Raw genomic sequence first — 15,413 nt, forward strand, 5'->3', positions numbered from 1 at the left:
CCACTTCCGGCTTTTTTCTTTTTGCTTATGTGGTGCTGAGGAATCGAACCCAGGGCCTCAGGCATGCAAGGCATGCACTCTACCACTGAGCCACCTTCCCAGCCCTATTTTGTTACCTTTCTGTTAATTCCTTTAGCGTATAATTGCTATTCTCTTTCCAAGATATTTATTATTTATGTTTATTTTCTACTTTTATACTGTGTTTTAATTTCTACATTTATAGAATGTGGCAGTGTCAAAAGGTACTATGATACCTTTAAGAAATGGGTCTCTGTGAAGAACTTTGAATCATTGTTTGGGTACTGTCATCAACATGTAGTTTTTCTGTGACCTCTGAATTATCCAAAATATTGTTATTAAAAACAAACAGCTGGGCACTGGTGGTTCATGCCTGTAATAATAGCTACTCAAGAGGCTGAGGATCGCAGTTCAGAGCCAGCCTGGGCAGGAAAGTCCATGAGACTCTTATCTCCAATAAATCACTAGAAAACTGGAAGTGGTGCAATGGCTTAAGCAGTAGAGCACTTGCCTTGAGCTAAAATGCACAGGGACAGCACCCAAGCCCAGAGTTCAAGCCCCACTTTTGACAAAAAAAGAAAAACAAAACAAAACAAAACAAAACAAAAAACAAGCCCAGCCACTCCTACCCATTAGTGCCTTCTGTGAGAAATAGCAATCTTCTAGCATCTTGTCTTCATGCTATCTATAGCTCTCACTATTCTTTTTGTTCTTGACCAAAATTTTTAAATTTATGATTCTTGCCATTTTGATAATCCTCTTTGGAGACACCCTTGCAGAGATATAAGCAGTATTATCCACTAGCCTCTTAGGTCACGGCAATCAAATCAAGTTGCTAATGAACACTAGATATCATACATTTAAACTTTATATTCATCAAATTGAGTTCATATTATACAGACAAAGAATCATTTATTAGGTAGAATGAAAGGATATTTTGTGCTGAGATTCAAATGAAGTCAAGTGAGAGTTAATGACACATTCTTTTTGTGTGGCATTACAAGGTCATCTAAGTTTTTGTTTGTATCAGCTAACTTTGAACAAGAAGGATAATCCACATCACATCTCATTTATGGTTAGTAAATGAGGCAATATTATTTTCTTATATTGAGAGGGTATCAAAAGGCCATGAACTTAGTATCCTTAGTAAGTGTTATTCTTTCTTTCTGAAGATACTACAGGCTACATGATGCACTCAGTTTATATTTATGTTGGTTTTTCTTTTCCTATATTTTGAAGTCCTCTGGCATTTCGACTAGGAAATGTAATACTTTGCTAGGATTGCCAGCACAAAGCTTCAGAGTAAGAATAGTGTCTCAGAGTACATTGTTTTCATAGATTTTTTTGTGTGTGTGACAAGTCTGAGATTATGGTGTCTACCTATTTTCTTTTGAGGTAGGGTTCTTACCTTATAGGAAACCATCTTCTGTTTTCATTGCATATGTATTTGTGTCCGTATTTCCTCTTCTTATATAGGTTCCTGTTATACTGGCATTTCATGATCATTGCATTCTTAAGGACCTTATCTCTAACTGCTCTAAGTCTATGACTAGAAGTTAACATAATAATCTGGAGAGGATTTGTACCATACCTAGGTATATGACTTATGTGTGATTTACTTTCCTTTTGAATTTTGATAACTTCTGAAATTTCTTACATACTTATATCCATAGTTGTGTGACTCTAAAAACTAGATTTCCTAGTATGATACTAAGTGAAAATTATAATCTAAAATAAAATGTATCATGTTTGAGGGACCTATGTAAAAGACAATATTTCAAAAGTGGCATTTAGTATAGTTAATATCCAGGAGAACAGGAGATGTGACCTTATTCAAATGCTTTCTAAGTTGTGAATTATAATGGAAGATATTTTTTAGGGATTTTTATTCCCCCAATGATTTCACAGGCACTTAGGGATTATCTACATCATGTTCAGTTCAAAAGAATGCAAAGCACTGTAAAGAATACAAAGAAGTACAATGCATGATCCTTGTTCTCAGGAGCTTTCATCTTCAGATAAGGAGTCAAATTAGTGCAAGTGAATTAAAGAGAAAAGGCAACAATGCAATATAGAGCATTGTGATTCTGTCTGCAGAGGACTAGATTCAAATTGAGAAGGAGTTGTCATTGTGTAGTAATGTGAAAAACATTGCTGAAGGGAACAGGTTGGTGATGTGTAGATAAAGGAGGGGAAATACATAAATAATGCAACAGTCTCAATTTTTGTTTTAGCACTAATGATGTTTTCATTTTCATTTATTCTTTTTCTGTTGGTTTACATGCTTCATGTCTGTGTCACTCACTGGAACATAGCCTTTATAAATAAAGCAGTTGTCTTACTTGTGTTATCTGTCCCTTTCTTACCTTTTACAATATAGTATTTTATAAGGAACATATTCTCAGATTAGTGCATTTTCTGGGGCTGATAATAGCAAATAACATGTTCACGGTAATTTTTAACAAAAGTAGGCTTACCAGAGTGGATAGGCTGAACTAACGATGGCTTTCACAATGGCAGACTCCTCACCGGGTAAAAGACATTGTAATACATGATATAAGGAATATATATACATATATATATATATATACACATATACATATGTATGTATGTGTGAGTATGTGCATATTTTTAGTCTGTCTTCTTTCTTGAGAGGTCATCCATGGGTACTCCATATTTAGATTTAGGATATCATCTCCCCTTCCAAATGTCCTGCCTTTAAACATCATCATCAGTTTAAGCTTCCTTACTTCTATAACTCAAAATCCAGATTATATTTCAACAAATAAAACTCTGGAGTATACCCTCAAACTATATCCTTATAGTAGAAATGCCCAATGTTAACAGAGAAAGCCCATAATGAATGGTGTGAGTTAGTAAGACAGGAAGATTGAGAAGTTTCATGAGGAAGAATATATTCATCATAGGTAGAACTTAAAAAAATTAAATTTGAATTTTCTTAATAGAAATAGATGTAATCAAAAATATTTTATACCAGAGTACAGAAATCTGGAATTATTTTTCCAGTTTACTTGTGGTCTTTTTTTGTTGGTCACTATTGAGATACATCTTGCCCCACTCTACTAGGTAAAATTAGGCTCTTCACAAGCAAATGATGCTTTAGGTACAGTCTTAAAGAAAGTGATTATTAGGATTTAGTTCTTTCTAGTATTTATTTATCAACACTGTACCATTTTTTCAGACTATAACCTGTTATCCTAAGTATGTTTATTTGTCACATGACATATTTTGTGCTAATTTTAAGAGCTCTGTCCACCTAAAATTTTCAGGTAGAATTGGGTAATGGGTAATTTATTTTGCCCATGAGGTAGTCACAGGAGGCCTGGAATTGTTATAGTTTTCTGAAAATTAGTTTTCTTTATCAGGATTAAAGAATGATGTTGACTAAGCCACAAGAATATATGTTATTGGTTAACTACTTCCAGGTTGGCTACATCCAATGATTCATCTTCTTCTTCTTTTTTTTGCGGGGGGGTCTGGTCGTGGGGCCTGAACTCTTGGCCTGGGCGCTGTCCCTCACCTCTTCAGCTCAAGGCTAGTGCTCTACCACTTGAGCCACAGCGCCACTTCCGGCTTTTTTCTTTTTGCTTACCTGGTACTGAGGAATCGAACCCAGGGCCTCGAGCATGCAAGGCAAGCACTCTACCACTGAGCCACCTTCCCAGTCCCTTCTTCTTCTTCTTCTTCTTCTTTTTTTTTTTAGCCATGTTACTTTAGGTATTAGTTAAGTGAAATATGAGGATTTACGCAGAGTTCAATCTTATAAGTCATCAATCCATGTTGCTCCCTTTAATTTTAACATCACATAGTTTATGCCCTATCCCCACTGGATTAAGATAAGCTAAAGAGAATACTGATTCCCTGAATGGTGGTTTCAATTAGAGTGATCAAAGTATCCAAGATTCCAAGTGCTATGAATTTGAACCTTTCTCAATAATCTATGTCCCAGTGGTTACTGGGGCTAAAATATATGAATGAGATATATTGAATTAGTTTGAAAACTAAAAACCCACTCAACACTTTCTTTTTCTTGAATAAGTGATATCTGCCCAGCTATTTTGTTGGATTTTGCAATATCATAAATATAGTATGTTACTACTATCCACAAGTAGACCCTTGATATTTATGCTTATGTGCTTACAAGTAGCAGCCATTGAGGAATAATTCTAAGTACTTAGAATGAGTTGAGTTTAGTACAATACTGAGAATTTTCTTATTAGGCCACCCAACTTCCATGCTGCTTTCAACAAATTTTTTGCGTGTATGTATGTGTGTGTAAGTGTACGTGTGTGTGTGTGTGAGAGAGAGAGAGAGAGAGAGAGAGAGGGAGAGAGAGACAGAGAGAGAGAGAGAGAGATTTGTAATCAAGGCCATGTACAAGTGCTCCAGTTGAACAGGGCCTTTCCTCAACTAATATATTTTTGCTCTTAAGTGAATTCTAGTACATCCTAAGTTCTTTTGACTTGAACTGTCATCATAACTTTAGAAGGATTATCAGTACCTTGCTTTTGGAGCATCATTTTCATTTGGAGAAACATAGAAAATTAAGGAAACACTGGGAAGATCATACAATGACAATACAACCACCAATACTGCAGGGTTGACTGAGAACTGTTCTGCATCAGCTATACTGTGTAATGTTCTATGGAACTAAAAGATTTTACCTTTGAAATGTATTTTTTGTTTTCAAAGTTTATTATCACCTTTGACTCTTTTTGACCAAAACCATAATAAATCCACAAAATTATGATAAGCAAAATTATGTATATAAAAGGTAAAACTCCTTATTACATGCTAGGAAAAGGCTTTTATTTACAACAAGGTACTATTTATATGCTATATAATTTTTAGTAAAATCCAAAGATAAATGAAGAGTGTCTTATTGAAAATGGAAGAGAAAATTTTGAACAATTAAAGTCACTGTGATTTGCCTTGTTAAACATCAAAATTATTTCAGTGTTTCCATTAGAAACTTGTCACAAATATAACAAAAGAAGTCAAGAAGCATAACAATTAATAACTTTCAATTTTATTAGTAAAATGATTTTCTTCTTCATTAAAAATATTCTTGTTTTGTAGATAAGAAGCTCTGGTGGGCAGATCAAAACTTAGCACAATTGGGAACCTGTAGCAAAAGAGATGGGAGGAATCCAACCATCCTACGAAATAAGACTTCTGGTGTGGTTCACATGAAAGTGTATGACAAAGACGCACAAAAAGGTATGCTTCACCATAGTAAGTTAATACCATAGTTTGAATATATAATACCCTCTTTCTTTATGCTATTTTCATGCCTAACAGCACAAGGTTCTTGTTCTTGCTTTTAATAAAAGGAAAGAAAATTGCTGCTTAGTATTGGAGAACTATCTTTAATATAAGGTCCATAAAGAGCTTTCCAACATTGGCAGAACTGCCTAGGCATCTTACTTTGTTAGATCTTCAAAGAAGTTTTATCCAGTACTTGACCAAATAGTTTATGAATAACAAACAATATCCCAGGAAAATACATTTAGTGTATGTTTAAGTTTGGAAACTGGATGAATTGTGGAACTTCAAGTGGACAATGTAGAAACAATTTCATGTCCCAAACCACGACATTGTTTGGCTCTGTGTGCCACTTTTTTGTTTTGCTTGTGCAGTGAAATGGAGTGCGAGAACTAACAGATGGTTTGCATAGGTGGACTTGTCATGCTGCCCAAATGGCAATTGGATTAAAGATGACAGCCAGGGCTGCTGCACACCTGCTAGTCCTTTCTTAGTTTTTGCTTCATGATCCATGATATTAGTAAAAATCTCTCCCTCAAAGAAATCTTTCCTGTATTTCACTACCTTATTTTAGCTTCTGCCATGAAAATCTGGCTACATATTCACTTGCCTTAGGGAAGGGAAAAAAATCTCTTTAGACACTAGGAAGAGATTTTCATGTGAAAGATGAAGATGCTTAAGCCAAAGAAGACAATTGTAAGGTAAAGAGAAGAACGGAATGACCATGTCATAAGCAGGTGACACCCTCAAACAGGAAGGGTTTTCTGGTGATTCCAGCTGAGGGTCTGCCCACACAAATGGCATGAAGTTGAAACCATTATCATGTGAGCATGTCCCGTGGAGAGCACAGGCTATATTTTGTTCTGAAATCCTTACGTTTGAGGCACAGAAGGACTTTTTTGTTTTTTGTTAATAAGAAAACTAAACTGAAAATTATCATTTAAAGACTTAGCTTAAAAAAGGTTACTAGGTTTTATTCCTGAGAAGCTACCACCACCAGATCTTTAGTGCACAAATCTCTATTCCTTTTTGGACATTTTGAAGCTTTAACTTTGGAATCATGATTGAAGTATTGTTTTTTGTTTGTTTGTTTGTTTGTTTGTCAGTCGTGGGGCTTGAACTCTGGCCTTGGGCGCTGTCCCTGCGCTTTTCAGCTCAAGGCGAGTGCTCTACCGCTTGAGCCACAGCGCCACTTCCTCATGGTTGGAGTATTGTAACTAACCACTCCACAATACATTTTCTGTATCAAATGGGTAAGGCAAAGGATGAACCAATGCAACTGCAATATTCACAAGACTATGTTGGAAATGAACTTTACAACTTGTGGGGAGAAGGGTGTCGGGAGTGAGGGAAAGCAAGAAAAAATGAGGAAGAAATAGTGTTAGACAAAACTGTGCTCATTTCCATCTTTATGTAACTGTAACCCTTCTGTACATCACCATTACAATAATGATATTTTGTAAAACAACAAAATGAGTTAGACTGGATGTTAAGCTCAATGATTTAGTACTTGCTAACTAGAAAGAGATCTTGGTTTTAATCCCAAAGATATAGCAAATACATAATAAATACATAATTTTACTAGCATTCACTCACATGTAATATATGATATAATTCCACATAAACTACTGGTATTCAGTAAATAAAATATAGTAATCTCTTTTTATGGATTTTCAATATATTTGTTAAACAACAAAATTGAAATTTGTAAATCACTTCAGATTGATTATGAAGAAGTTGGAAAATATAACACACAAATATATAGAGAGATGTTTAAGTCTAAGCTTATGTGATTCTATCTAAAAACATATTAGACAGAGACAGAGTGAGAAAATACATTTTCAATTTAAGCAGAGCAATTAAAAAATACAGAACAACCTTTCAAAAACATGAACAAGTATGTACATTCTTTGAAACTATAAATGAATGTTTCAAGGCATAGTTTTAATGAAGTACTTGTAAGGAAATATTTAATGTCTCTTTATTATTCTTGACTCTGCTCTCATTAGCACAATTTTCTTTATCTTAAATATTTGACCCTGATGGTATAATTGGGTATTCTCTACAAAAGTACACTACAAAAGTATCATCAAACACATGAGAATATCTAGTACTTAAAAATTAATGATGTACTTTTATAAAAATATAATAATGGAACCTATTAAGATTGGTTTTAGAAGTGGGGAAGGGGAGGATGAATAGTCACAAAGAAAAATGTGATCAAAATATGCTGTATACCTATATGAATATAAAAAAGCATTTTTTACAACTAATACATGCTACTAAAAATGTTAAAAATGTAAGCAAAACAATAAAAAAGAAAAAATGGCATTATACATCAACCTTAAGATGCAGGGAAAAAGCCATTTTATGAATAGAATATGCTGATAAAAACATCAGTATTTATGACAATCCCATTAGCAGAATCATCACAAGTAGTTTTAAAGCTTCATTAGTATGAAATATGAGTAATTTAGGAGTCTTTAAGGTGTTACCTTTACTATCTCTTTTGATTTCAAGCTACAATTAGCTACTTCATTTATCATTTTTGACAGAGATCACTGGAGAGTTGAGACTTCTTGTTAGTCAAGTGGACTTTTTAACTCCAACAGTCATCTGAGGAATGAGTGTTGGATAATAATAGCATTACAAAATATTATTAATATTTCCAAATATAAAGTTAATCACAACATAATGATTAAAATCACAATATACATATAAACAGATAAAAATACAATTAAGTCCATTTATTTATATATATAATCCACTGTTTCCTCTTAGACTATTTAAATATATATATTGTTAGTGTTCCACATAACTGTTAAAGTGCTAATTTTATTTTTATCAACAAATAAATATAATAAAATATATTATTAGCTTTGTAATTGTATTAGTTTTGGTACTATCAAGGAAAATAAAACCTCTCAACTATTAAGACTTTAAAATGTTTAAATATTTAAAACATTATAACTTTTTTTTGGGGGGTCAGTCATGGGGCCTGAACTCTGGGTCTAGGCGCTGTCCCCTCAGCTCTTCAGCTCAAGGCTAGTGCTCTACCACTTGAGCCACAGCACCACTTCCGGCTTTTTTTTCTGCTTATGTGGTGCTGAGGAATCAAACCTAGGACCTCATGCATGTAAGGTGAGCACTGTACCAAGCCACCTTCCCAGCCCCCATTCTAATTGTTTTAAATATATTAATCTTCTATTTTTAAAAAATTGTATCCTGTCCTTTAACCTAGTTTTATTTCATTTTTTTTCTTTCTCCTCCTTACGTGGTAATCCCTAAACTTGATATTAGATAACCAATTAATGACTTTTTTCCAATTTTTCAGTCTTGGGTGGTACTAAAAATAAATATGTTTCTAAACCTATGCCTCTATAGAATGACATTGTTTTAGCCTACACCAACATGCTTTCTATAAAATAAAATATGTGCTTGCTCAGTATGGAATTTTTGCACACTTACTGATATAAATGTTTCATCATTAAAACTATCAGAGATTTGAAATATCATCTTAATTCATCTTGGGAAGAGGGAGAATGAGTCAATTAATCTTCATTAGTTTATATAGGAGATGAATGTATTCATTTAAAAGGTTCAGGTTGCTTAAGATGGAGTTCAATATTAGCAGGAAATGAGCAGAGAATATCAGAGGTCTTTTGACAACAAATCTCTCAAATTGAGAAAATCTTATGCTTCAAAAATGACACAACTCATGACAGTTTCTATTGAACAGTGAAGTCCTGCTAGACTATCTTTAATTCAGAAGATGAGAAATAATGTACTACACTGGTATTTTGAATTTTCCATAGAGCACTATTGATGTATAACTTTCACCATGCTTTTAATTCTCACTGGATTTGCTGCACTTTGTATCAGATCTTAAAAATCCACCAAATAGCATCGCATGTCCTAGAAGAATAAAATTCTAAAGATGAGACATTTAATGAACTTTCTGGGTAAGATTATAAATTACCTATCTTCATGCTAGCTGCTTTAATTAGCACACAGGGCCTAGTAAATTCAGTGGAACATCTTTATAGAATGCCTACCAGTGATTACAAGACTGATATTTGTCATTGCTACTGTGTAAGAATAAGAAGAATTAACATACCGATTAATAAGATCACCCTTATGGGTGTGTTTTTAATACATTTTTAGAGAATTATGTTCCTATAAATGGGAACATTTATTTCTCTGTCTTTTAAAATAAATTAAGTACATATACCCACTTTATTTTAGTGGCATTATCTTTGAGTTAAGTTGGTAACGTAATTTAACAGCTATTTATGTGACATTTGTGAATAAAATATTTTTGCAAAAAAATACAGAGAAAAGTGAAGTTTAAGAATCAAACAGAAACATGTCCTCATTTCTCTGATTTAAAAATATTTCAACTTTATGACAGTATTCATAACAAATCAAAGTCTTTTGCACTTCTTTAACTGGGCGTCTTCTGTTTCTGTTTACTTTTTAGAAGGGTAAAATTGACTGATAATTTGCTACTTTTCACTATGTTTGGAAATAAAATGTGATTATAGTCAATGTGAACCAGTTGCATTTGCATATGAATAACTAGTTCTTCACCCATTGATAGAATAAAATTATCTTCCTTAATTTTACATTTCTTTAAAAACATTATATATTTCTTTTTGCAGGCAGTAATTCTTGTCACCTCAATAATGGTGGATGCTCTCAGCTTTGCTTACCAACATCTGAAACAACCAGGACTTGTATGTGTACTGTGGGATACTACCTCCAAAAGAACCGCATGTCATGCCAAGGTATGCATGCAAAAAACAAAAACCAAAAACCAAAAACAAAACTTTAGTTCTTGCTCAGTTACTTCATTATGTGGTATCGTATAATATGTTAGACTACCAAAATATGTTAAAATTTAGGGGGAAAATTGTTGCTAAGGCAACTGAAAAATTAAATGAAAGATTATTAGACTTTGCTAGAGAATCACACAGACATGCATGTACAGAGAACAAAGAAAGGTTTATTGCAAGAAAGAGGGCCAGCAAGACTCCTCACAAGGGAGAAGTGAGAAGAAGCACCAGCTATTGTCTCAAGTGACCTATATGACCTAGGGTGGTGAGGAGAGGCTAGAAGTGGCTAGTAGTTGGAGACCCTGGTTTGGACGTGTGGGCCAGGGGCTTCATCATGGTGGACTAGAATTTGTGGCTGCTGTCCAAATAGTAGATAAGGGGTCCTGCAGCTGCCCAGACCTGAAGGTTACTCTAAGGGGATCTTACTACCTTATATGGTGGCAGCTGCCCCAGAGAAGTGCCATTCCAAGGTAAAGGGAGTGGGAAGTTGATTATTTACTTCCTTTATTACATAGGCCTAATGTTGCCTCCGTAGGGAGCAAGCTAAGCTATGGAGAAGGGAAGAGTGGACCAAGCTATGGGAAAGGAGGTCATTTTGCTAACATTCAGTTTTAACATAGTTAAATACATGTACAACTTTATGGTGGCTGATAATGTTGAAGTATTGTTGTTTATTTTAATAAACTGAAGATAATTAACTACAGTTTATGTTTTAACATGTATTCAAATCTAATAGCTTCTACATTCAACCTGAAAAAGCAAAATTTGAAGTGGAAAAACAGTTATTTTTAGTGAATTGAGATCAGTGTGTAACCTGATGTTAGGTATGTTACTTGTCACTATTTTAGAGAAACAGGAGAGTTTGTGAGGACTTAGCTTAACACGGCAGAGGGAGAAGAGAATTCTGGAATATAACTGTATACAAAGATATCTGTCTACTGTTTCTAATAGCAGAGTTTCTAGTTCTATTAATTCAAAATAACCTTAGTCAATGCATGATCATTTATATCCACTGATCATGATATATTCATACACATATAATAAATAATATGTACTTATAACATATATTTATATTATATATTTTCTTGATATATATGAGCATATACATTCTACAATATAAATTTTACTATATATAATATAATATAAAATAATTGGACAATAAAATTATAAAGTCAATAATTGAGAAATATATACATCATTATTGCCACTTAATTAATTTTATATAAATATTTGGTGTTATTTTTCTTTGCCAGGCTATCCATTAAGCATCTTAAAATATTAATTCTCTTGACAGTCATAAAATTATGAGCTAGATCTGTATAATCTACACTTTTTATTTTTTCCTTGTTTTGTTGTGGGGCTTGAACTCTGGGCCTGGATGCTGTCCTTGAGCTATTTGGCTCAAGGAGAGTGCTGTATCATTTGAAACACAGTGCCATTTCCTGTTTTCTGGTGGGCAAATGGAGATAAGAGTCTCACAGGCTTTCCTGCCTGGGCTGGTTTTGATCTGTGATCTTCAGATTTCAGCCTTCTGAGTAGCTAGGATTACAGGCATGTGCCACCAGTACCCAACTGAATCATCTAAATTTTATAAATGAGAACAGTGAGATGAATAGAAATTAAACAAATAGCACACCCAAATCACATGATTAGAAAATGGTGGAAACATTTACCTCTAGTCATTTTGATTATATAATTATTTTCAACCATGTTAGGTTTGTAAGCATTAACATGGGCATTTTCTGATATTAAACCCATATTTATGAGCTTGATTTATATCATATCTATGATGTTGCAAAAGTATGATATTGAAACAAAAGTTAATATTTGTAATGCCGTTTCCCCTCCAATTTAGGTATAGAATCATTTCTTATGTACTCTGTTCATGAAGGAATTAGAGGAATACCTCTTGAACCAAGTGACAAAATGGATGCCTTGATGCCAATCTCAGGAACTTCATTTGCTGTGGGAATAGATTTCCACGCAGGTAAATAGCTTTCTATTCATATACAATGATTCATGTACAGTGTTTACTTGATTTATTAAACACAATGGAAATTTAACTTCTCTCTGTACTTTGACAGTCAAGATAAAAGAATAAGAAAATGAGTTATAGATGAAAATTTAACCTTATCATGAACTATTCTCATTATGCATTGCCAGAAATAAAGACATGAGACAAAATATGACATGGTTGTAAATGGTGACATTTGGGAGGAGCAAGTACAAATGAGAAGAACAAGGAGAAAGGAGAGGATGTCAAGGAACATAGGTTTGATAGAACAACATTTATATGTACATGCATAAAGAGAGCACATGTCTTTAAACATAGCATAATAAAGCCCAGCAAAGTATGTCTTTAAAGAGAGGGAAAGGGGAAAAGAGTACAAAGCAGTAATAGAAACGGGATGAACTTGACCAAAGTATATTACAAACATGTCTATATATCACATTGAAATCTCTTAATTTAGACTTACTAAAATTCTCTACTTTTTTCAGATGATGATTTCTATGTATTTAAAGCTATATAAACAACTTTGAATTATTGTCACTAAAATTAGATTCATTTAAATATTTAAGTATGTAATTATCATTTTAATATAGGCAATAAATCAAATATAACATAAATATTATAAATACAAAACCATTTCAAGTGATTTTATCAATACTGTATGTGTCAGTTTGGCATGAGAGTTTTACCCTTTGCTCTTTAACAAACTAAAATAAACCAAACTAGACCTGTCTTAATGTGATTATAAAATATGATAATCAGTAAATAACTAGAAATTCATAGTAGACAATGTGGAATAAATACATATAAATGTTTTGTAATAATTGCTAACTTCAAAAACAACATAAACATATGCACAATTTTTTTCTATATTTTTATTTTTGTGCCAAAAGTAAGGCAAAAACTTGGGCCTTGAGCTTTGCTTACTTTTTTCACTAAGAAGTATCACTCTACCACTTAAACCATGCCTCCATATCTATTTTTTGAGGGTTTTGAAATAAGTTTCTCTTAGATTCATCTTGCTTTGAGCCTGCTATTCAGATTTCAGACACTTGAGTAGCTAGGATTACAGAAATGAGCCACTGTCATCATTTTTATCACATTATTTAAATTTATTATTCTACATTCAGAGAATAAACTCATACAAACAAATCTTTCTATGTCTCCTTTTACTTCAAATAATAGTTTCCTGAGCTAATGCTATCTTATTGAATGTGTATTTTCATACACATTCTCAGTATTACTATACTTGTAAAAACGTAATCTAATATTACAAAGCAAGTAACTTACTGGTGTATAATATTAAAAATAATAATGTTCATATTAAAAATCACCTGTACTAATCAGTTGAGGTGTTTTAGATACCATTCACATTTTTTCTCCAAACTGAAATAGATTTTGCTTAAATGTACATAAGTATGGTTTATGACTGCAAATAATTATTAAGAATTTCAAAATTATTTGAAGATAATCTTTTTTAAGTAAGATGTATTCCTCCGCATATATGAATTACATAGAAGCGAACTTCTGACATTGTAAAAAGGGCCTTTTCCCAGAATAATTCAGATAAATGTTCATAGTACAAACAATATGATAATTTTCTAAAATCATAGTATAATTTTAGATAATCTTTAATTATTCATAGGAAGTTGATTACAAATTCATAATCTATTCTGCATTTTATATACATAAAATATGTTCTTTAAAATTTCATCATATATTTATCATGTACATAAATAAAAACTGTGGCCTTCTTAAATTTTATATGTATATAAAGAGATTTGCTTACCTTGTAGTCTCTTCTTTTTTTGTCTCATACCTTGTATTTTATTCTTTCAAAAACTCTATAATAACCTTTGTCTGGAAGTGGTAATGAACTCCTGCCCAGAAAGAATATGATAGATGGATCCCATCTCAAAAACAAGCTGGATTGAGTGTTGCATATGTATTCAATGGAGGGATATGTTGTATATGTATTCATAGGCAGAGATAGATGGTTCCGTGTCTGAGATTATCATGAAGGAATTTGACAGATCTATCTGAAATGTAAACAAGCCAAAAGGAGCAAGGGGCATGCCTCAAGTGGTAGAGCATATTTTGCCTAGCAAATAGGAGGCCTTGAGTTTAAACTGGTATACTACTAAAATACAACTCCTAAGGGCAAAACTCCATACTCATCTTTGAAAATATCTGAGAAATGTCTATGAATAAATATGAAGGAAGGATGTGGAGCTGTGGCTCAAGTGGTAGAGTGCTGACCTTAGTTGAAGAGCTCAGGGACAGTCCCCAGGCCCAGAGTTCAAGCCCCATGACCAACAAAAAAGAAAGAAAGAAAGAAAGAAGGGAGGGAGGGAGGGAGAAAGGGAAGGAAGGAAGGAAGGAGAGAGTAATTTGTTCTTAATACATGGGAAAATACTTTTTTTTTTCCTTAAAGGTAAACCTATTTGTTGTATAAGTCAAATTCACTTTCTTAGATTTTATTTTGACCCTGATATGGTTAGGTGTAATATAATAACAATAATAGAAATAATGTTATTATTAAAGAACCATAGACTACTTGTGCAACAATACTTAGTAACACCATGAATTATTGTCTTATAAGAGTAAGTTTTCTTTAGGAAGAACTTGCAACTTTCACTAAAATTTTTCATTTTTCATGTTGTATCTATTGTGTGTTTAATTTTTATTCATAGGAAAATATTTTGAAAATCTTGTAGTACTAAATACAGGAAAACACTAACCATATACACTAGATAGGCCAGTGCAATGTGCAAAAATCTATTAATATCTCTAACAATAATCAAAATATAAATACAAATCTATCTTTAAACCAAAGAAAGGCAGACTAGCAATAGACACAGTGAGTACAGTTCAGAATTCAACAAAAGAAAACTTAGAATCTAATGCTGTATTGCTTTCATATCCTTGGTTTGTGATCTCAAGTATGTTATGTAATTTTCATGAGGTTCGGTTTTCTTAATTTTATATCTGATACATATCCATACATATGTACATACAAATATATATGCATATGTATATATTCATGTATATATGTATGTATATATAGTGTACATGTTTGTATATATCATTTATTTTTTATTGTGAAAATAGTGTACAGAGGGGTTACAATTACATGGGCAAGATAATGAGTACATTTCTTATCAAGCATTGTAGTCTCCTCCTTTGTTTCCCCTTCCCATCCCTTCCCATCCTCCCCCCCGCCCCCAATTCTCCCTGCCCACCCCCACCAAAGTTGTAAGTTC

At 33.0% G+C, this 15,413-nt stretch overlaps 1 protein-coding gene across 1 annotated transcript in view; it reads left to right on the forward strand.

Annotated features, from left to right (window-relative positions):
* The window catches only part of Lrp1b (low density lipoprotein receptor-related protein 1B), a 1,500,426-nt gene that overhangs the window by 1,012,514 nt on the left and 472,499 nt on the right, over nt 1-15,413 (forward strand). Inside the window, exons 33-35 of the mRNA XM_013030060.1 lie at nt 5,119-5,259; nt 9,966-10,091; nt 11,995-12,126. Coding sequence (XP_012885514.1) covers nt 5,119-5,259; nt 9,966-10,091; nt 11,995-12,126 — 399 coding nt within the window. The remainder of the gene's footprint in view (nt 1-5,118; nt 5,260-9,965; nt 10,092-11,994; nt 12,127-15,413) is intronic.

The sequence above is a fragment of the Dipodomys ordii genome, unplaced genomic scaffold, assembly GCF_000151885.1.
Source record: "Dipodomys ordii isolate 6190 unplaced genomic scaffold, Dord_2.0 Scaffold126, whole genome shotgun sequence".
Taxonomy (NCBI): domain Eukaryota; kingdom Metazoa; phylum Chordata; class Mammalia; order Rodentia; family Heteromyidae; genus Dipodomys; species Dipodomys ordii.